This window comes from Anabrus simplex, chromosome 12 (assembly GCF_040414725.1).
Source record: "Anabrus simplex isolate iqAnaSimp1 chromosome 12, ASM4041472v1, whole genome shotgun sequence".
NCBI classification, from domain to species: Eukaryota; Metazoa; Arthropoda; class Insecta; order Orthoptera; family Tettigoniidae; genus Anabrus; species Anabrus simplex.
Window position 1 is genome coordinate 38,068,152 of NC_090276.1, and position 23,443 is coordinate 38,091,594.

A 23,443-nucleotide genomic window follows, 5' to 3' on the forward strand; every position below is an offset into this window, starting at 1 on the left:
GGGATCTAAAAAAAATGTTTGAAGTTCACCAAAAAATAAGCTAAAATTGGGAGAAATAATCGAATAATCGGGAAGCGGGAAAAAATTTCAAAAATCTGGATTTTCCCGCCTAAATCTGGAAAGTTGGCAGGTATGCGAGGTATGTAAAGCTTGCTACACTTTCTAGTGGATAGTTTCTTAATATGATGATTAACTTTTGGTGACTTGATTGTTGAAACACCGTGTACTTGTAAAATGCACCATATTGCAAGGCATGGCAATTTAATGGTTACAAAGTATCTCTAGAAACTGCAAGACCAGAGATGCTGGAGGAAGTCGGTTTCTTTTCTGTTAAACAGAGTCACCAAGATCTGAATCACAGACACAATGGTGAAAGATTGAGCCTGGAAAGGAAGCCTCTACCTATCAAGGAAGCCTCTACCTATCAGAGCTCAAGTGATATTCTACAATGCTCTTGTTTCAAATACTAAGTCAGATACCAGGAATTCTCAAACAGTAGGTAAAATAACAAACAATCTAGTAATCCTAAAATGGACAGTTCCATTGTCAACACAAGTTACAGAAAAACACATATAAAATCACTACGTCATGCCTCTTTAACTCTTTTGGCACATTAAATAAGATTTTAAAAGTAAAAAAAAAAAAGCATAAAAATGGCAGTTAAAAGATTAGTGCACTGTAAAAAACGCTGTTCAGATCTCATGTTGTTCTTAAGAAGTGTTGGTGCTAGAGATCTTCTCTTACGCGTTCCGCACGTTCGTTGATGACGGTGGAGTCTTCGGTGTCGCTGACGTAGCCTTTCTCTCCAGTATAATGGGTTGGATAGACCAGGAGAGGAGCAGCAGAGAAAGCTGCCAGATCTCGCTGAGGGAAATAGCCCTTCCAGGTAACTCTGCAACACGAATAAAAAATCTCTCTCTCTCTCTCTCTCTCTCTACATAGGAAGACTTTTATTCCAAGATTGATTAAAACAGGAATGGATATTGGCTTATATATAAGGGCCATTCAAAAAGAAACGAGCCGTAGACTATAAAATGTTATTTCAAAAGTAATGCCCAGCACTGTTGAGGCACTTGACCCACTGGGACACAAGGTGGTGAATGGCCGTCTCGTAAAATTCCTGGGGCTGCGTTGTGAACCAGCTCCGAACGTACTGCTTGACGTCGGATGTAGCTCACACTGGATTTTTTGGGTGGCAGCAACCCTGCATGATTCCATTGGAGACTTTGTCGTTTTGACTCGGGTTCGAAGTGATGACACCATGTCTCGTCTCCAGCGACCCCTTGGGACAGGAACTTATTCCCTTCCTTTGCACAGCGCAGCAGATATTCAAGAGAGGGGTCCATTCGACATGCTTCCTGTGCTGGACAAAGTAATCGGTAATGCGGTGCAGCATTCCATTGCATCATCAGCCAATGACTTGCGTCCTTCCCTAAATTGCTTGTGGCACTCCTTGGCCCTTGCAACGGACATGCAGTGCTCTCCGTACATTTGCGTTCCCCTCACCCCTTCTGCTGTCAGGAAACGCTCTACACCTCATTGCTCTTCTTTGGAAGCCACCATTTCACTGTTTTCAGCACGACTGTGTGCAGTGGACGATCAACGCGTGCACGTGCTTGCTCTGTCAGCACGTTGTGTGCACCCATGTCCCTCCAGCGGCGAGTTTAGGACCTCAGTGTTCTTATAGGGACCACACTTTCTTTTGCAAGCAACTGCATTACAATCCTTTCAGCAGTTTTAATTTTATAGCTTCCAGCTCATTTCTTTTTGAATGGCCCTCGTATTTAGCATCTCACTCATATTGCAGCAGAAGTTCTAAACAATCTATACAAGAGTGCTGTCTTTCCAAGTCCAAACTGATGGGGGGGTTCGATACCAGTTCAGTCTGGTGGTATTTGAAGGCGCTGAAATATGCTGATATTTACTCTGTGGGATAAAATTCTAGCATACAGCATCTCTGAAACTGCAAAAGTAATTGATGAGGTGTAAAATCAGTAATATTATTGTATTATTGTATTGTGGGTAAAGAAAAATATACCAGTGTTATTTAATACAAATACATTCAATATGGATCCAAAAATGAATTTTATCACGTATGTTCCGAGCTGTCAACGGAGAGATGGTGTGGAATGACATTAGTAGACGATTAAGTTTGAGTGGTGTCTTTAAAAGTAGGAAAGATCACGATATGAAGATAAAGTTGGAATTCAAGAGGACAAATTGGGGCAAATATTCATTTATAGGAAGGGGAGTTAGGGATTGGAATAACTTATCAAGGGAGGTGTTCAATAAATTTCCAATTTCTTTGAAATCATTTAAGAAAAGGCTAGGAAAACAACAGATAGGGAATCTGCCACCTGGGCGACTGCCCTAAATGCTTGATTGGAATGAACAGTTCAAAGAGGGTCTCACGAGCGTGAAGGATGAGGAAAGCTCCGGGCATTCATCTGCAGCCGTAACCGATGCCAATATTGAACAAGTGTGTGATATGATCCTGAATAACAGACGAGTGACCGTTAAGGACCTGGCATGCACATTAGCCATGGTTCTGCTGTTCTTCTTTAGTGCAAACAGACTGTGGCGCGGCCATCTTTACGTTGCAACAGCGCAAGCTGTACTGATCTGATAACACTGAACCTACCACAGACTAGACAACAGTGCCATCTAGTGGCTGGTGAGCACACAATGCCATAGAGCCAACCTATAGACAATTAGAGCAAAATTGCAGATACTTATTGACTTACCCTCGTACACTGATAGTTTTGATATTATCCCATTGGGATCCTTTTCTCCTTCTGTGTTTGTCCTCTGTTCCCATTCTTTTACCACCTCTATCTTTGCCTTATGTTTCTTCCCTTTTCCTGTACAGGGTCTCCCACGTAAACTAAGACCGAACGCATACTGTCTGTACTCTGCGCTATGGCAATTGCCTCAGCTGAACTTATGTCGCACGCAGCCGCCCTGCTTTAAGCGTGTATACAATCTTATAGGAAATCTTGCCTTACAAAAAATGCTGGAAGTGGCGTCCTTCCGGTGTTATACAGGCACTCTATCTGGTAACCTACATTCTGGCAGATGCTAGTGAGTTCTGCCAATGTAATTTTTCTGATTTCATTCATAATGTTTTCTTTCAGTCCCTCCAATGTGTGAGGATTTGTTCGATACACTTTTTCTTTCAGTTTACAGCACAAGTAAAAATCACACACTGTTAGATCCGGAGAACGAGGAGGAAATCGACCAACACTGATCACTCTGCCTGCAAACGCTTCCGAGATTTTAAGAAGGGAATTTTCTGCTGTATGAGCAGGGGCTGAATCTTGTTGAAATCACCCACACAATTTTGTTTCTTCCATTAACTGATGGAAGAATGGCATCAAAATACAGTCTTCATACCTCTCTGCATTTACTGTTGTCTCGAAAAAAATAGGACCAATTATTTGTCTTGCTTTAACAGCACACCAAACACCAATCTTCCTACCATAATGAGGAACTTCATGAAAATCATTAGGATTTTCCACACACCACTAGCAAGAGTTATGACTGTTCACACGACCATTAAGATGAAACCAGGCCTCATCCTAAAAGAATACAAGCGGTGAGTCAAATGAACGATCCTTCAGTGACATAAGATACCACTCATATCACACTCTTGTGGCTGGATCAGCAGGTTTTAAACAGTGGGCGCATGTATACCTGTACGGTTTGATGTGTAACAGCTTTGCAGCTCTGTGTGCAGAAGAGGCCAAAACCCCTGTTTATTGTGCTAATTTTTTGAGTGATTTGTTGGGTGACTGTTCAAGATTCGCACCAATGTCATATAGCTTTTCCTCTGTTAAAACTTCACTGCTCATGTGCGTGCATGTTTTTTAATGAGCACTGAGCCAGTAGTTTCAAATTTATTTACAATTACGTGAATCTGTGATCGTGAAGGTGGAACTTCACCAGGAAATTGCTGAACAAATGCATCGCGCACCCATCAAGTCGAGTCTTGCTTAAAATTACTTTTACATAAGAAAATACGGTGTTGCAGTGATAACTGCATGTTAACAGCTGAGATTCCAACTGACGACTGATGCTTGCGAGGTCGAACATGTGCACTTGCAAGGTCAAGAACTGCACGCACCTCCCATGCTGCAATTTACGTATTAGAAAGTAAAAACGCAGCTTGGATGGTCTTATTCAGCTTACTTCTTATCCTAAACTTATCCCATATCAAACCCTGTCAAGTTGACCCCTCAGTGAGTGTTAATGCTCGCCCTGCTGATGAAGCTAGGAAGAGAAACAAGCTCGTCGGTGGCTGAGAAGAAATTAATGTAGAACTGGGATTGATGAGGAGAGAACCTGTCTATTTGAAGATGGCAGTGCGTAGAGATATGGAGATTGTTCTTGTCCTTTTGTGTTTCCATGTTTGTCCTCATCTCCTCCTCCTGTTGCTCCCTCCTCCCACATTGATCTGCCAATGTGTTTCACCGGTTATGTCTGTCCCCCCCCGCTCTCTCTCAGTGACTTGAATGGATACCTTAACTTGATGAGTGCTATGCCCGTCTATAGACAGTGCATGAGAACTTATATTTTTTTGTGTTTCCCGGTTCACTCTCGAGTGCCGATTCGATCTCTGGCATGTTGGGCCATCTGTTGGGCATTATGCAGAACTAACTGATCATGGCTTATAGCTTCGGAAAGTAACTTACAGAGCTTTTTGTATACGTCTGTGGAATTCATCTGTGATGTAAACAACCATGGTGGAACAACAAGTTAGTTGCTTTCGCAGCGATATTATTTCGGATCGGTGAATCTTTCAGTTTTTAACCACAGTGGAAAGTGATGATGATGATGATTTTAATGAATTGTTAAGCGATTTTGAAAGTGAGAGTGATACAGAGTGTGATGAAAATATTGTGAGAAAGAAACAAAGCCTCCTTCTAAACGAAAGAAGAAAAACACAGTGAGTTCGACAGCTATTTCATCACTATTTTCATGGTGGACAGATGACTTTTCTCCACCAGACTTTCAAGTAACTGTGACAGTGTCTGTAGTGTTTGATGACAACACCAAAATCATTGATTATTTTTAAAACTTTTGTGTCAGTGGATTTTTTTTTTTTTGCTAGTTGCTTTACGTCGCACCGACACAGATAGGTCTTACGGCGACGATGGGACAGGGAAGGACTAGGAGTGGGAAGGAAGCGGCCGTGGCCTTAATTAAGGTACAGCCCCAGCATTTGCCTAGTGTGAAAATGGGAAACCACGGAAAACCATTTTCAGGGCTGCCGACAGTGGGGTTCGAACCTACTATCTCCCGAATACTGGATACTGGCCACACTTAAGCGACTGCAGCTATCGAGCTCGGTGTCAGTGGAATTGGTGCAGCTGGTTGTTGATAAAACAAATTGGTATCACAAACAACTGTTCGGCCCCGCGGTGTAGGGGGCAACATGTCCGCCTGTCACCAAGCGACCCCGGGTAAAATTCCCGGCTGGGTCAGGGGTATTTAATTGTAATGATTAATATCCCTGACCTGGGGACTGGGTGTTTGTGACATCTTTAATCTTCCTTTCCTTACGCACAACATTCCACACTACTGCCATTCCAATTACACGCAGGTTCATACAATATGGTGCCAGTAGGGGCAAAAGATCCACATGGCTTGATGCCCCGAACAAATAGCATTTTAAAGAAAAAAGAAGAAGAATCACAAACAACTGGTGGAAAGCATTGAGTTGTCACCACATTCCAGGTTTAGATAGTATTTAAAAATATAACATATGTACTTGAAGGAGTTACATTTATTAGTTGCCCTAATTTTGTTTTCTCTCAAAAAATATTGAACAAAAGTGTAGAATTTTCAATTAGCATCTTTATATTAAAAAAATGTATGAAACCTTAAGTCAGTCAGTCCGGCCATTCTATCCGGTTGATTTTGTTTATTCTTTTTTTTTTTTTTTTTAACTGAAAGGTATTCATGCACAGATTTGTCATCAGGTACTATAAAATCACCTAACTTCCACCTTCCTCAAATTATTTGATTTTTTCAATTTTTTTTTGTCACAGGTGTAGAATATATTGGAAGTGGAAAGTGTTTATTGAAGATTTTATTTGTAAACCTTGTTAAGTAGTACTTACTGTATGATCTGAAGTGTGGTGATATTTTATTTTATTTGTATTCCATGTAACTACCTAACCTGTACAGTGTAAATATTTTGGTAACATGGTATTTGTAACAGCTAGATTTCATTTCTATATTTACTGGAACTATCCAGAAAGTTGTAACTTGAATTTTTGAACAGGGTGTATTGGCTTTTGTTAGTTATGTATTCTAGAAAGTATGTTCTGACTGTTCTGGAAATGGAAGATTCGCAATCGTGCGTATTTGAGAAGTTATTTAAACATCGTAACTAAAGAAAGAGTTGTGATTGGTGAATCTGGGTCGCGATAGGCAGGCTCCTGCATGCTGATTGGCTACTCCAAGGCCAGGGTTCCCTTGTTAAAGAGAGCGAGGCAGCATTTCATGGTCGGTCTGTCTGTCTGTCTATCTTCTATCACTTGACTGTCCGAAGTTTTGACGCCGTCAGCGACGCCTCGCTACCGGGATGGGCCATTTGGGGTAAGCACTCTTGATTTCTGTTCCACCTTAAATTTCATTTAATGTTCACTTGCTTTTCATATAGGAGTTTGCCCTAACCTCACCCAGACTCGCCACTAATTATTTCTGATGCCTTAGCTTTTCAGCTGGGCTTGCCTGTTTGGTTTCGAGGCATTCCCCTTTCCTTGTTTCGCTAAACATGTAATTTTTAAGTTTATGTATTTCCCTTGGGGTTTTGCCTCTAGTAGTTCCGTGTCACTTGATGTACGCTCGTTTTTCCTCTGCCCCGCATCAGAAGTGTTTTTGGTGTGGGACTAAGTTGAACTGGCCTCTGCGCCAAGTTTAGATATTTCTGATTGTACCCTTTTTCAATTATGTGGTTCAGAGATTTTGAAAAGTACGTTTAACTTCACTCTAACTTGTAATAGCATATTATGTTTCTTCTTATCTTCTAAATTGTATTGTACATTTTTGTATCTTTGAAGCAATCATATGTTTGGTTCTAATTGAGGTATGGAGTTCGTCTTGATCTAAGAACACTCAGTGGATCAAGCTCTTTCATTTCAGCTCTCAACTATTCAAATTGGTTTATTCTGAGGAAAGTTATGAGTGCACATTCAATTTGACGTCTCATTTCTTCAACATTTTTTTCTCATTGAAGCAATCATATCTTTCATTCTAATTGAGGTACGCGGTTTGTTTTGGTCTAAAAATACTCAGTCGATCAAGTGCTTTCGGTAATAACTACTTAAATTGGTAGATTCTGAGAAAAGTTATTAATATATTTGTCTCCATCTTTGAAGGACTTTTTAACAGTTCAGCCCATACTGTTGTTCCGAGGAACGTTTAATTTAAATTCTTTGTGTGATGTATTTTCAAGTGTTTTGTTGACATAATATTACATTCTATTACCACAGCAGATCATGTGCTTTATTTCATTGACTCGAAACTTTGCAAATACATCAGTGAGGATAGTAACGAACAACACCATACTTTGTACATTGTGGGCGGAGCCAGTGGGAAACTGCTAGTTTAGATTTATTAACAACCAACAATTATAAACATTTTAAGCTAATCACCCTGCTGATAAGTTAAAAATTGAGGCTTCTACATTATTTTTTTTTTACATAAGAATGAAAAAACCCAGCACTGAGGTACCAAACAGTCACCTGGTAACTCAACACTTAAAAGGTTAAAGTTGATCATAATCAAATAGTGGTTGGCTACACTTACTGAGGATGTTTATCAAACAAGATGGGCAAGTACTCATCCACAGGTACTAGGTTTCTTAGAGGTTTGCCGTCCAGCAGTTTCCTAGCTCCGCTTTGACTCAGCAAGTACCCCAGAGTCCAGTAGGAATATCCAGCAGTCACAAGATACCGCGATCCTGGCACCCATGGTTCTTCTGCTTCATGTAACCTCTTACGACCAAGATATCTGAAAAATATGGTTCATCTCTTACTTTATCAAACATTACAGGAATAATTTCAAATTCTCATCCAGAGTTCTTCAGTAATACATAGGACAATTCTTTAACCGTTAACCCTTAGCACTCAAATAAGTTTGTCTTGTTACACAACTCTACTTGTATTTATTTTTCTGGAAAAGTATTGGAAAGTAGAAAAAAAAAAAATAAATAAATAAATAAAAAACTGAAATAAAGTTCTTTACATGATTACGTACACTTGAAATGAAAAATTTGTAGATATGCTTTCATATCCAACATATAAGTGCAAAGGGTTAAAAAATCCAGATATAATAGTCTCTTCAGTTTTCTTGCAGTTTGTTCGTCTTGTTTTACAAAGCAAACATGGCATGGCAGCACAAATCACAGAAGACAAAACTTAAAACATTGCAAGGGAAGGTTCCCCCCAAACCCCACGGCACGTACGCCCTTGAAAGGGCTTTGGCCTGCCCCGCGACCGCTGCTCAGCCTGAAGGCCTGCAGATTATTACGAGAGTCCATGTGGTCAGCACGACGCTTCCTCTCCATCGTTATTCTGGGCTTTCGAGACCGAGGCCACCATCTAACCGTCAGATAGCTCTTCAATTCTAATCACATAGGCTGAGTGGACCTCGAACCAGCCCTCAGGTCGAGAGAAAAATCACTGACCTGGCAGCGAATCAAACCCGGGGCCTCCGGGTGAGAGGCAGGCACGCTACCCCTACACCACGGGGCCGGCTAAGGGAAGGTTCCACTTTACTAAATAACCCAGAAAACAGAACTCTAATGGGCAACTAATTACAAAGTTTTAATAAATTTTTGTCAAGTACAGACCAAAAGGATATCAAGGAATGGACAAACATCCACAATGCACAATGCCGCTAAATATTTTATCTGCTAAATTTTAGTTTAAAACCCGCTAAATTCCGCTAAATTTTGAATTAAATTAAAAATAGCATATACCAGCTTTTTGTGTAAAGGAAATTAACTCGACACTCGCCAGTTTTAGAACAGGGTTTCATCATCATCTCCTCTCCTGTGGTTTCATAAGAAGTCTTGGTACAATGCCATTCCTTTTCGAAATATCTGATGCCAGTTATGATCACTGCAACACTTGCTCACTCGTTTCAATCCTGCTCAAATGGTAAACAATAGCGGTAGACACTCAAGATAATTTTACCTAATGTAATTGGTTGGGAGCTCTTTTAAAAACAGCAGTAGACCAATTACCTAACTCTTTAGCACTCTTTCAGAGCAGCCAGATAAAGTTTCCGTTGACTTTGCAGCTCACCAGCAAGGCAAATTTTACATTTTCAGATTTATTTGGAAAGGTTTTTCACTTTCATCACAGATTTCATTGTTTTCATAGCTAAGATATAATTATTTAAGGTGTCAAAATATAACCACAGTATCTCGGAAGAATTCTTCTGGCAATATGGTCTGCAGAGTTCGACTGAAATGATTTATTGATTTTCCAACGTTTTGACAAAGAGGGTTTCAGAAAAACAATGTAAAGTTTATAAATAATATCACTGTTTGGTAGTGAAACACTTTTCATGTGACTTCGTTACTTGAAAATGGGCCATTATCTCAAGTCATTTGGAAAGGACACGATTTTTTGCGACTTGAATAGACAGCCATCTTGTGTTACTTTTCTGCACCTTTCCTTTCGGCATAGAAACACGGCAACAAACACAACACACCCAGTTCACCGTGATTTCAGTGACAATTGTAGCAGCAAACAATTATGGTAAGTTCTATTCAGCAAGTATAGCAAATTTTACAGTAAGTTCTATATTATTGTTTCCTTTGACGATAAAATATAATGTTACTGCTGAAAACCATTAATAGAAGTTTGAAAATCATCAAAAATTCCGATGTCCGCTAAAAGGAAATTGAATCCGCTGTTTCATTTAAAATTCCGCCAAATTTAGCGGAAAATCCGCTGAGTTGGCAACACTGGTCGGCTCCCCCTAACATGGAGTGCAGACGCCATTTTTTTTTCCCCTCGTTACATGCTCTCTGGTTTACTGACAGAGTTTTCTTCCTTTGCCTTTTAACAGTCCTTTGTCACATCTACAAGGCAGTAGTGAATTTATGTGGCATTTCTTCCACAAGGTATCATTTGCCTCCTAAGAAGAACTCCTTCACCTTGAATGAATGATTCTCTTCTTAGGTTTCAAGGTTTGTTCACGGCTGCCTAACTCTGGGCAAAACAGTTACAGATGGTCAGACTGTCAAACATGGTAGGAGAATATTCATGACTTGACAAGAGTTGAGGAGAAGCATCGGCCGACCACAGACATCATGACATGACATCTTCTAACGTCATGCCAGAAGGGACTGAAAGGAACCTTGAAATTGTGGAGAGCTCCAAGAACTTGGGAAACGAATTGATGCGGAATACAGGGCTGGACACGGAGATCAGAGACATGTTCCGAGCTGCCCGTGGTGAGATGGCGTGGAATGATAGTAGCATACCTGCCAGCCCCTTCCAATTTACCTGGGAACTTTCCAGTTTTTAACTTGTTTTCAGATTTATTTTTACATCTTCTTATTTTTGGCCAATATAACCTCCCTTAGCATAAAGGATAAATTCTTACGTCCTGACCACACGACACCTCGTAATCTGCAGGCCTTGGGGCTGAGCAGCGGTCGCTTGGTAGGCCAAGGCCCTTCGGGGCTGTTGCGCCGTAGGGTTTGGTTTCTTTTTGTGTAATTTGATGCTTTACTTCGTGAGAGTATTGTCCGTTACCTTCATGTATCATGTTTCCACGCTCACCACAGCAGCGTGTGTGCTTTACAGCTGGAGATTCACGACGGCAATTGTCAAGTAAGAGAGGCTAGCGCGCGTTAGCGACTCAGTTAATCGGGATGAAAAAATGAGTTTGTTACTGTGTGCTTCGCGCACTGTTAACATAGTTTCTGTGCGTAGTTTCGTTGGAGTTGTAGGCCACATATTTTTTCTTGCGGTTCTGTGCTTTTCCCGCTGTCAAGTCGTATGTTAATAATGTATGAGTCATATTGATCTGTTTTGTATGTGGTAGTTTTGTATATTTCAGTGCATTTGTGTTCATTCTTACTTCATATTTTTAATGAGTTCAATGTATTTCGGGTAGGTGTGTCGGTGACAGTTTCTGGTCTCTTCATGTTATGGCCATCTCCAAGTGTTCAGAGATACTGATAAAATTAAATTTCCGTTCATTTTACAGTCTAATAAGGAAACCACTATTTATTTTGTTTCATGTGTCGGTGTGATATAAATATTATTATTTGTATGTATCATAAATAAGAATGATTAAGTACATTTTCTTGTAACCATTCTTATGTTTTCTTAGTTTAATATTGGGCCAATAACCTTCGATGTTAGACCCCTTAAAACAACAAGCATCATCATCATCAGTTTAAGATTTCAAATCTAATGGTCAATTCACATTGTAACGGTAGATATGTATGCCTTTTATCTTGTTCTTTTTTCACCTAGAGCATGGAGCAATATATATATGATGAAATCCAAGAACTAAAATATCTTCCTATTTTTGATTTCTAAAAGGTGGTAGGTATGCACTAGTAGACAAAAAACCTCAGCAGAGCTTTTAAGAATAGGAAAGATCATAATATCAAAATAAAGTTGGAATTCCAGAGGACAAATTGGTGCAAATATTCATTTACAGGAGGAGGAGTATGGGATTGGAATAGTTTATTATGGGAAATGTTTGTAAAATTCCCAAATTCTTTGAAAATATTTATGAAAAGGCTAGGTAAACAACTGACAGAGAATCTGCCACTGCAGCAACTGCCCTAAATTGATGATTGATTGACCAGTAAAAGGATTCAAAAGGGAAATGCATTCTACCAGAGTGTGAGAAACCTGGTGTGGAGAAAGGAAGTACCAATGAAGCGTAGATGAGATGTATAAGATGTACTATTTCAGTGGAGATATGAACACCAGCAAAAAGACAGGAGAATAAAATTCAGGCCTGTGAAATAAATTTTTTAAGAAGTACGATAGAAAAGACAGGACAGAGTAAGAAATTAGGACATCAGGAAGAAAATTGGAGTGGAACAGTTTTACGACAGAATGGGGAGGGATAAACTTAAGATGTTAACAGGATGGAAGACGGTAGGATGCTGAAGCAAATGATGGAGACCCAGATTAAGGTGGCTGAAAAGGAACAAGAACAGTATAATTAGAAGAAATCTTGATTGGAACATAGTTAAGGAGGAATAATGGTGGTTAGACAGAGGACGATGGAGAGGTGCCATAAACATTCCAACCCAGCGGGAGCTGGACAAGGGAAATGATGATGATGATGATGATTACACAGTACAATCTGTTTTTCAGCACAGTGATTCATCATAGTATGGTGGTACTGATTTTGGCATGTAACAATGATGATAATGTTCTGAATGAGCTCAGGAAATATGGTCCAGGAATGAAATGACTAGACCTTGCATATTTACTATATCACATGTCATTAACAAACAACAACAACAACAACAACAACAACAACAACAACAACAACAACAACAACAACAACAACAACAACAACAACAACAACAACAACAACAACAACAACAACAACAACAACAACAACAACAACAACAACAACAACAACAACAACAACAACAACAACAACAACAACAACAACAACAACAACAACAACAACAACAACAACAACAACAACAACAACAACAACAACAACAACAACAACAACAACAACAACAACAACAACAACAACAACAACAACAACAACAACAACAACAACAACAACAACAACAACAACAACAACAACAACAACAACAACAACAACAACAACAACAACAACAACAACAACAACAACAACAACAACAACAACAACAACAACAACAACCACAACAACAACAACAACAACAACAACAACAAAAGTCAGTCTTCTCATGTTTCTCATAGTCAGTACTCACACAAGATCCCAGTGTAGGTTAAGTTCTCTAATCTCTGCCATAATGTTGAGCACCTTTTGTCTGAAGAATGGCTCAAACCGAATATCATCTTCAAGTACCATTACCTCACGGAAACCATTCTCCACCACCTGATAAAGAAAAGAAAAAAAGCCCATGTATTAGAACAAATTTTCAAATTCAATATTCTGTTTACATTTTAATTTCATATACATCAGAGCCTTGATTACCGGGATTATATGGGTGGAGAGCAATCTGCGTAAGAAAAAATACAGATATTTTAGAGGTGGAAGCACTCAAAGCACTGTGCGTGCCATTCTGGTTACTAAATGGTAGATAACAGAAATAGTAGAGTAAGAATATAAGCATGTCTTACGATGTCTGATATCAAAACTCCTGGAAATGAAGGAACTGCAAGAAACCAGAAAGGGAACAAAAACTGTTGTGTTGCTGGCTGCAGTAATACCAACAAGAATACTATGCCAGATAAACTATCCTTTATTCCCACATGAAAAAGTAAAACGGAAAGACGAAAGCTATGGATATAAGCAGTACGTCAATAAAGAAACAAAAAAAGATAAGTACACTGTTTATATATTGTCTCTCAAATCTTTAACATACTAGCAACATCTGCAAACAAATACTACAAATGAAACTGAAGATACGGAAAGCATGAGAAAAGTAACGGAAAATATACTGAACTCCGGAAGAGCATTTATTTGTCTTTAATTTACACTTCCGTTGTGACTATACAGAACCTATGGAATTTTTGAACTTTTGCAATTTATACCATTTTCACAACAAATTCTTTTGGCAAGAATTGAATCTACCACATAAAGCTGGCCGTATGATGCTCGGCAATTTTCAGTAGGCAGAAAATCTTAAATGTACCTATGAATTATCCCCTGAATCTCAAAACAGTAAGGAGCTAATCCTGGAATGTGGCTACGGTTAGCAGAGAAGAATGCAAAGGACATTGTACTATTATACTGCCTTATATGGTTCATGAAATCATTATCATGCAGCATCATATATTTAAGAACGTTGCTTACTTGAATTTGTGGAAAATAAACCAAATCATTTATGATGATGATGATGATGATGATGATGCTTGTTGTTTAAAGGGGTCCAAAATCCAGGTCATCGGCCCCTCATAATAGTATCGCTACAAAACTAGAACCATGGTACAGTGAAACCTCCCTATAACGGACACCTTCGGGACCGAAAAAAATGTCCGTTATGAAGGGGTGTCCGCCCGCAAGAGGTTATGAAACCAGTGCCATTAAACATAAGTTGGAACACAATAACCCATGTATTGTATATGTTAACAATTCTCGCGCAAATGTACCTTTAATTGTATACTGTATACAGTATTGTACAATATACTGCACTGTACTCACATGAGAAAGTTGTAGATGGGCTGCTGCAGCTGCGATGCACTGTATTAAAGAGACAAAAACACTTTTATGGAAACCTCTATTGAGCACACTGTACACTATTACCGTTCACCATGTTAAAATTAAGAAGAACGTATAAGTTTTTGAAACTTCAAATCAGCAATATCTAGCACAGTACAGTAAAACATTAGCACTTGAAAAAATCCTTAATGTTTGTTTGTTTTGTCCATTTCGGTTTAGCAATGATGTTTTCACTATGTGCAATTAAATCCTGGGTCAAATTTACATTTTCATCCTTTTGTTTATAATAAAATTCTTTCAGTCGCTTAACAAAGCCGAGAGCCTCACTGTACGAGGTTATTGGCAGCACATTCATTTCCATATTTTCTTCAAAGTCGTCATTAGTATCACCTTCACTCCTGCTTTCGTCAGAATCTTCATTTTTATCCTTCTTCCCTTGGATTGACTGAAGAATCGTTTTTGTGTCTCCACTCTCACACTTTGTTGGAATATCTGAATCAATTTCGATATAGGTGTTCACTTGTACACTGTAACCTGCTGCATTAATCAACTCTTGTGTTGTTTCCATGCTGTCAGGAAGGGTATCCGATTCTATTTCAGGATGTCCACCACTAGCGGGAAACCCAGCTTTCAGAAAGCAGTTACGAATTGTTGAGGCCGTGACTTTTTTCATGCATTGGTTATCCATGAAATTGCTTCGAGAACATTCAGCCCCTTTGTCAGTGTTTGAAGAGTTACTTCATTCCCGTTAAGTTCTGATACTATGTGCTTCATCACTAACTGTCTGTACATAACCTTGAAGTTCTGGATCATTCCTTGGTCAAGCAGCTGAGAAAATGATGTTACATTTGGTGGGAGAAAGACGATCTTCACATTTTGCAACGTAATTATATCCAGATGCGCAGCTGCATTATCGAGGAATAATAACACTTTTCGCTCCTGGCATATCATTTTTCTGTCCAATTGTCCTAGCCACTCTGTCATTATTTCTCTGGTCATCCATGCTTTCCTATTCGCTTTCCATTCAATGCCATACTTCGTAACGTCCATATTTTAAAACATCTTGGTTTTGCAGCTTTTCCTATCACAAGGGGCTCCTCCCATTCTCCACTCATACTTGCACATAACAAGACCGTAAGATGTTCTTTTGCAACTTTTCCACCAGTACAACGATTTCCTTTGAAACACAAAGTTTTGTCGGGTAAAGCACGGAAAAATAATCAAAAATATTTTCCAGATCATACCCGTCTATGGTTGAAGGTATTTTTTCTAGCCAGTTTTCAACAATCTCCATATTAACACTGGATGATTCTCCGCAAATCACTCTGAAGTTTATACCATGTCGCTTTCTGAATCTTTAAAGGCTTTGAAATCTCCAATACCTAATTCTGCCGCGAATTCTAACACTTGTGCTTGTATCATTGGTCCTGACACAGGGACATTCAGACTTCTTATTTTAGCGAACCACTCTAGCGTTGCCTTGTCAATGAGAGCTCCACTACCACTTTGAAACAGTTTAATGCGCTGTTCGTTGCCATTTAAATGCCATTCTTTCACTAGTTCCTCTTGCTTTTACACAATTTCAGCTGCCTGTGTCTTTCCAATCTGAAACACTTCGGACAGTTTACGCACACCACACTTCTCACGTTTATGATAGTCTATTATGCCTACCTTTTCTTTTAAAGTTAAAAACTTCCTCGGAGCCATGTTTACACCAACTTACTAACGTAAAATTGAACAAATCAAAAGCCCACGAGTCAATGAAAAGTAACCTGACAGTGAAGGTACGAATTCCAGCGCTGTCGAACATGTCAGATCACACAACTTCCGGAAGTGATAGCGTAGCTTAGTGTTACCTTCCAAGAATGTGTACAGCCAGGATCAAAAGTTACGATGTCTGTGATTCTTGGAAGTACTGGCTGTGCAAAAAGTAAGCGAATACATACTGTACAGGACACAAATACAGATTTTTTTGAAAAAGAAAGTGTCCGTTAGGAGAGGTTTAATTGGAGTTTCTCGTGGCTATGGTGTGTCCGTGTCCGTAATAAGGGGTGTCCGTATAAGAGGGGCAAATTACTCATACACAACAAGGCATTTAATTACGGACCTAGAAAATCGTCCACCAATGAGGGGTGTCCGCCGGTGAGAGGTGTCCGTTAAGACAGGTTTTACTGTATTTGTCATGTTGCGGTACCAATCAAAAGTAGCGTAGACCAGCGGTATTCCACACATTATGGTACTACTCACAGGTAATGTAATGCGCACATGGCAGTCCTATGGTGTTTCTCACTCTGCGGCGACATTTACAAGCAATGCAAACCTATGGTGTTCCCCAAATAAGTGTACTAACCACAGGCAAGGCAGAACCATGGTGTCGTTCACCCATGGTCTCTCTCATATACAGTAGTGCTACTAATCACAGGTACTGTAAAACCCAGCTGGAAGCACACGCTGTCGCTACTAATCACAAACCTATTGTGTACCTAATGTAGTGGTACTACAGGCAAGTAAAAGCGACTCATGGTGTTCCCTGCATGATGGTACTAATTACAAGTACGAAGCATGTCTTTTAAGTACGGTCCGTTTTAGCTCTGTAGCTAACCTGTACGGTTCTGTTATGTGCTTTCAAAATGTTTAAGACTATCAACTCGCCCGCCGGGTGTGAGGTTCGGTCAGTGATACGGTTTCTGTCAGCAAGGAACCTGTCTGCTGCAGAAATTCATCAACAGATTCATGAAGTGTACGGTGATACTGTTATGAGTGAAAGCAAAGTGCGTAAGTGGGTACAACAATTCAAAGATGGCCGTGACAACGTCCATGATGAGGACCACTCCGGTCGTCCTTCTTTGATTACAGACGATTTGGTGGCTTCAGTTGAAGCTAAGATTCATGAGAACAGGTACTTCACAATAACAGGTATCTCAAACAAATTTCCTGACGTGTTGAGATCAGTGCTTTACAACATTGTTTCTGAACACCTAAGGTTTAGGAAACTGTGCTCCCATTGGGTCCCGAAACTCCTAACAGAGGACCACAAAAACCAAAAATTTGAGCGTGCAATGAAGTTCTTGACTTGTTATGACGAAGAAGGTGACGGCTTCTTGAGTCAGATCGTAACTGGAGACGAAACATGGGTTTCGCATATCACAAAGCAACAGAGAATGGAATGGAGAGACACACACTCGCCTGTAAAGGTGAAGGCCAAACAGACTCTGTCCCAGCGCAAAATCATGGCGTCGGTGTTTTGGGATAGGCATGGTGTTTTGTTGGTCGACTTCATGCAACGAGGAGCCACTATCAATGCAGAAAGCATACTGCCGAACCCTGAGAAAGCTACGCAGAGTGATTCAAAATAAAAGACACGGCATGCTGACAAAGGGAATTGTCCTTCTCCATGACAATGCAAGACCTCACACTGCAGATCAGACCCACGATTTATTGGACAGTTTTGGCTGGGAAGTTTTAGACCACCCATCCTACAGTCCTGATCTTGCGCCGAGCGATTACCATCTCTTCCTCCACCTCAAACATCACCTCAGTGGCAACCATTACAATGATGACGACGACGTGAAAACGGCAGTGAACTCTTGGTTATCGGAGCAGGCGGCAAGTTTCTATCAAGAGGGTATTTTAAAATTGATTATGAGGTATGATAAGTGTTTGAACAAACTTGGCAACTATGTCAAAAAATAGAGTGAAGTATGTACTTTCTGAAAAGAAATTTACTTTTTTAAAATAACCTTTCATTATGTACTTATTTTCAAATGGACCTTACTTAAAAAACACGCCTCGTAATCTCATGGTTCTGATTTGATCATCCCAAGGTCGCCCCTTTTAGTCACCTCTTACAACAAGCAGGGGATACCATGGGTGTATTCTTTGTCTGCCTCCCCCACCCACAGGGGGTTGTGTGTTTGGTCCATGAGAGCTATTTTATTTTGCTCAAGTCCGCCAGCAAGCCGGTTAGGACCCCCCCCCCCCCCCCATCTGCTACCTGGAAGGCACCACGAGGGAGTATCATCTCTCCCCCTGCTACGCCAGCGTAGTAGGTTCATGGAAACAAAACCATTGTGGCAACACAAATTAAAATGTCCGTTTACAATTTCCATAGTGAAATGTCGTGCTCAACTGTGCATACAGATTCCATTTAATAACCCTACACTGAATAATTCAATGTAAGTTTCATAATAAAGGACCTTTTGAAATATAGAATATCCTGAGATGTGTTTCTTTCTGTTTCTCGCTTATTAGAACCAACATGGAGCAACAACTAACATTCTGGAAATAACTTGATTTCAAAGCACCATCTACCAGTGAATACAGTTAACTGCAATGACCTACACTAAGCATCATATTATTTGAATATATGACTGTTTTACATAAATAAAGAATTTAATGAAATAAATAATATTTTTATAGTAATCCTGAGATGGAGACCTTTCTTTTGATGTATAATACAAAGGTGTTAGTATTGCATTTTTCTCATAATACTCTTATACATGTTCAACAGGGTTATTCAAAAAGAAGGAACAGATATAAAACATTTATTTCTTCCAAACTACAAAAGGTACAACCACAATTCCAACGTTCCTGGACAGACAAAGGTTTAAAATTTGAACAATCCATGTAGAAGCGCTGCTGTTGCAAGTTCCAATCCCGGCCGCATTGGCACTGGTGCTTGTCGTGCCCGGCCGCATTGCAAGCAAATGGCGACACAAAAGTAAAAAAGCATTTTGTATGCTGCAATTAGAAAAACAAGAGTCCATTATTGGAGTTCAACATGCTTTTCGCCGTCAGTTTAATAAACAACCGCCTCGGCATAAGGAGATTTACCGGTGGTATCAAAAGTTTATAGAAGATGGTTGCATTTGCGAAGGGAAAAGCAAGGGACGTCCACGCACACTGAATGAAAATGTCAAGCGAATTTGTGCAGTTTACAAAAGGAGCCCAAAGAAATCCACAAGAGGAAGCAAAGAACTTAACATTCCTCAACCAACAGTATGGCGACTTCTAAAAGCACCTGAAGGCGTACAAACTACAGTTATTGCAAAAATTGCATCCAGGTGACTACAACAAAAGGTACGACTTTTGCTTTAGCAGGCTAGATTATATGGAAGGAGACAATTTTTCTGAACAATTAATTTTTTCAGATGAATGCACTTTTCATTTTTCCGGTAAAGTTAATCGGCATAACGTTAGAATCTGGGCAAGCGAAAATCCTACTACAGTTATTGAACATGAAAGAGATTCACCGAAGGTGAACATCTTCTGTGCCATATCTGTAAAGAAAGTTTATGGCGCTTTCTTCTTCATGGACAAAACTGTGACAGGACTAACCTATCTAGATATGCTTCAAAACTGGTTATTCCTCAAATGAAAGATGATTCCGATGATTTCATCTTCATGCACGACGGTGCCCCTCCTCATTCCTCTCAGCACATTCGACGTTACCTAAATGACACAATTCCAGGACGCTGGATTGGAAGAGAAGGAGCAGAAGATAACCTTCATCACCTGTGCCTCTCAGGTCTCCAGACCTCACTCATTGTGATTTTTATCTGTGGGGTTACGTAAAAGATCGCGTGTTTATCCCCCCATGCCTGACACTCTTGAAAGTTTGCAACATTAAATTGTTGAAGCTGTGAATTCTTGCACTCCTAGATATGAGCACTTAAAACCTACAGGGCACTAGGCCAGTGAAACAGGGGCTATTCCCAAACTACTGGGGTGACTCGTATAATGATAAATTAGTGCATTACGGAAAGGAGGAAAGCCAGTTACAAACGTAGTCACCTCAAAACAAGATGAAGGGGAGCTCGAGAGGGTACATCACTCTCAATCCCAGATTTACAGTTAAAGATTTATGTAGTTTCTACATTAGCAGGCAGAAAGTTACATTTTTAGGAAAAATAGGTTACATAGTTAATGACTCTGACCTTTCCCTCAGGTTAAACTGCGGAGCTGGCAAGAAATAAAGATGTTATGTGGCCATTACCTTGTCGGTGTACTGCTGCCTGATTAAAGAGGCGCCTCCCGCCTCCTGCTTGACACATACACACACACACACACACACACACACACTAGTCAGATGACGATCAATTGGCCAAGAGACGTAAAAATCCACAGTTTATAAACCCTGGGGGAAAGTTCGAGACCATTCCAGTGTAAACTAGCCACACCCTCTCACGTTTATTGGGTACTTTAAAAGTTACACTCAAAATCGAAGAAGAAGAAGAAGAAGAAGAAGAAGAAGAAGAAGAAGAATGTGATCGGTAGAAAAATAATTTAAAGAAATTAGGGATTGGCTAGATTCAAAACTGGTGGAAAGAAAAGATAAATATTGCCAACGCAAAAATAAAAGCACATCAATTAGTAAAAAAAACTTATACATTTGAACCTCCCTTCTGCGGACACCGTCGGTTCCGAGGAAAAATGTCCGTTACGAGAGGTGTCCACTAAAACAAGTTTGTAAAAATAATCGAACATTTTAACAGCAAAGAACATCCACCTTAAATATAAGCATACATATCTTTATTTTTATTATTCTAAGTCATTTCTGTGTTAGTATTTAATAGAGAATTATTATAAGTGATTTTACATCATTTACAAACGTTACAGCTTCGTGAAGTAATCGTGAAGCTTCGTCTGTGTAAATTTACCACGTTTTCTTAACTGCAATATTCTCGAAAACGGAATAAAGTCTGTTAAATGGTTCCATAGTGTTCTCGCCATACTCGCGGTCCAGCGTGAGACACAAATTCTCACTGAAAGTCCCTTGTTACTTCCTATAATAACATTTCTTCTTGCCTCGAGATCTAAACACGATCATCCCTTGTTAATGTTTAACAGACAACTACGGTATTTCTGTCTCACTAATTAGTGCCTGTACTGTCTTTTCCTTCTCAAGTTGACTACCTGAGCTCGACCTTATCAGTGACAATCCGAGATATGAATAGAATGATGCAAAAAGGAAGGAAAATCCCCAGGCAACCTGTAAGTCAACAGGGATTTCCTTATGTCTGAAGAATGGCTTTGAAAGAAAAGATGACATGTGGTCCGGCGTAATAAGTTGTCCTGCAACATGTAAAGTGTCCGCTTAAGTCAAGTGGACGGGACAAATGGCGATGTCCGTTGTCCGTAGTTCAAGGTATCCGCTTAAATGAGGCCAATTTAACACTTGTCTTATGTAAAATAAAGTCGGTTCTGAGGAAAACTGTCCGTATAGGGAGGTGTCCGCTGAATAAGGGTGTCCGTTAGGGCAGGTTCGACTGTATATACAAACATTCTTTTAAATCAAAAGTTCTTTCACTTTGCACCAGGGTGCATGGTTATGGTTTTTTAGCAGTGACATCTATGGCAGAATGTCCAAACTTCTTGATGAAGGGCAAACAAAACAAGTAGAAATTCACACAGTACAGGAAACATCACAATAACAAAATTACATCAGATTTCTGTGGTGACATCTTCAGAGTAAAGTTCTAACTTGTTGTGTTATTGGTTTCACATTTGGTACATAGAGGAGTTCTTTTAGGCGCTCATTTTGAACGCGCGGCGTAGAGGTGTACCCCCCGGTACTATTATTATTATTATTATTACTATTATTATCATCACTGTTACATAATCATTGTTGTTTTTTTATTTTGTATTTGTATTACAGTTCTATTCATATTTGATTTTCAGTCCTTTTATTTCATTGCCAAATTCCATCTCATCTTCCCAACATACTTTTAGATGTGTACAAAATGAGAGCCCTCTTATCTAATCAGGTTTCTAAGACATCAGAGATAAGGCTTTTAGCAGATGATGATGTTATTCTGTACACAGTAATAAATAAGTTAGAAGACTGTGAGCAACTGCAAATGACCTCGATAATACTGTGAGATGGACAGTAGGCAATAGTATGATGATACGCGGGGTTAAAAATTGGGTTGAAAGTTTCACAAATAGGAAAAATCCTCTCAGTTTTACTTACTGTGTTGATGGGGATCATTGTAAGTACCTAGGTGTTAATATAAGGAAAGATCTTAATTGGGGTAATTACATAAATATGACTGTAAATAAAGGGTACAGATCTCTGCACGTGGTTATGAGGGTATTTAGGGGTTGTAGTAAGGATGAAGTAAAGGAGAGGGCATATAAGTCTCTGGTAAGACCTCAACTAGAGTATGGTTCCAGTGTATGGGACCCTCACCAGGATTACTTGATTCAAGAACTGGAAAAAAATCCAAAGAAAAGCAGCTCAATTTGTTCTGGGTAATTTCCAACAAAAGAGCAGTTACAAAAATGTTGCAAAGTTTGGGCTGGGAAGACTTGGAAGAAAGGAGATGAGTTGCTCAACTAAGTGTATTACATGTTATAAACAGGTGGTTTAATAAATACCTTCATTGTTTTTGAACTATAAGTGGTATGTTTCGAGCTGTCAGTGGAGAGATGGTGTGGAATGACATCAGTAGACGAATAAGTTTGAGTGGTGTCTTTAAAAGTAGGAAAGATCACAATATGAAGATAAAGTTGGAATTCAAGAGGACAAATCGGGGCAAATATTTGTTTATAGGAAGGGGAATTTAGGGATTGGAATTACTTTGCAATCATTTAAGAAAAGGCTAGGAAAACAACAGATAGGGAATCTGCCACCTGGGCGACTGCCCTAAATACAGATCAATAGTGATTGACTGACTGATTGATTGCCATATGAGAGATTAACAAAAAAGAAGAAAAACTGAAAATTTAAGTATTGTAGACACTGAATGCTCAACAAGTGGAGTTGATATCATTAATAGAAGTGATGCTACCATGCAGACAGACTTAAATGAAACCATTCTCGGTGATTTTATTTTTTCCTGCACACTAAATGGACCTGATTTGTCCACTCATTATGTTCTAAATTACAACTCATAATAAATGTTATGACAAAAGCTCTGACACGAGTGGCATCGTTAATGAAATACCAAGATTTTCAAGGTTATTCCTTATTCAGAGATAAAACAGAACTACGAAGACTTAACCGGATTGACATCTGGAGGTTTTAATCTTATGTTAAAACTCTTACCTACTGAAA

General features: G+C 39.5%; 1 protein-coding gene across 1 annotated transcript in view; it reads right to left on the minus strand.

Moving 5' to 3' along the window:
• Nucleotides 1-413: 413 nt before the first annotated feature.
• Nucleotides 414-23,443, minus strand: part of LOC136884064 (glycosyltransferase 25 family member) — a 78,112-nt gene continuing 55,082 nt past the window's right edge. The window contains exons 8-10 of the mRNA XM_067156089.2: nt 12,971-13,098; nt 7,816-8,019; nt 414-892 (exon numbers count right to left, since the gene is read on the minus strand). Of these exons, the coding sequence (XP_067012190.1) occupies nt 727-892; nt 7,816-8,019; nt 12,971-13,098 (498 nt within the window). The 3' untranslated portion in view covers nt 414-726. The remainder of the gene's footprint in view (nt 893-7,815; nt 8,020-12,970; nt 13,099-23,443) is intronic.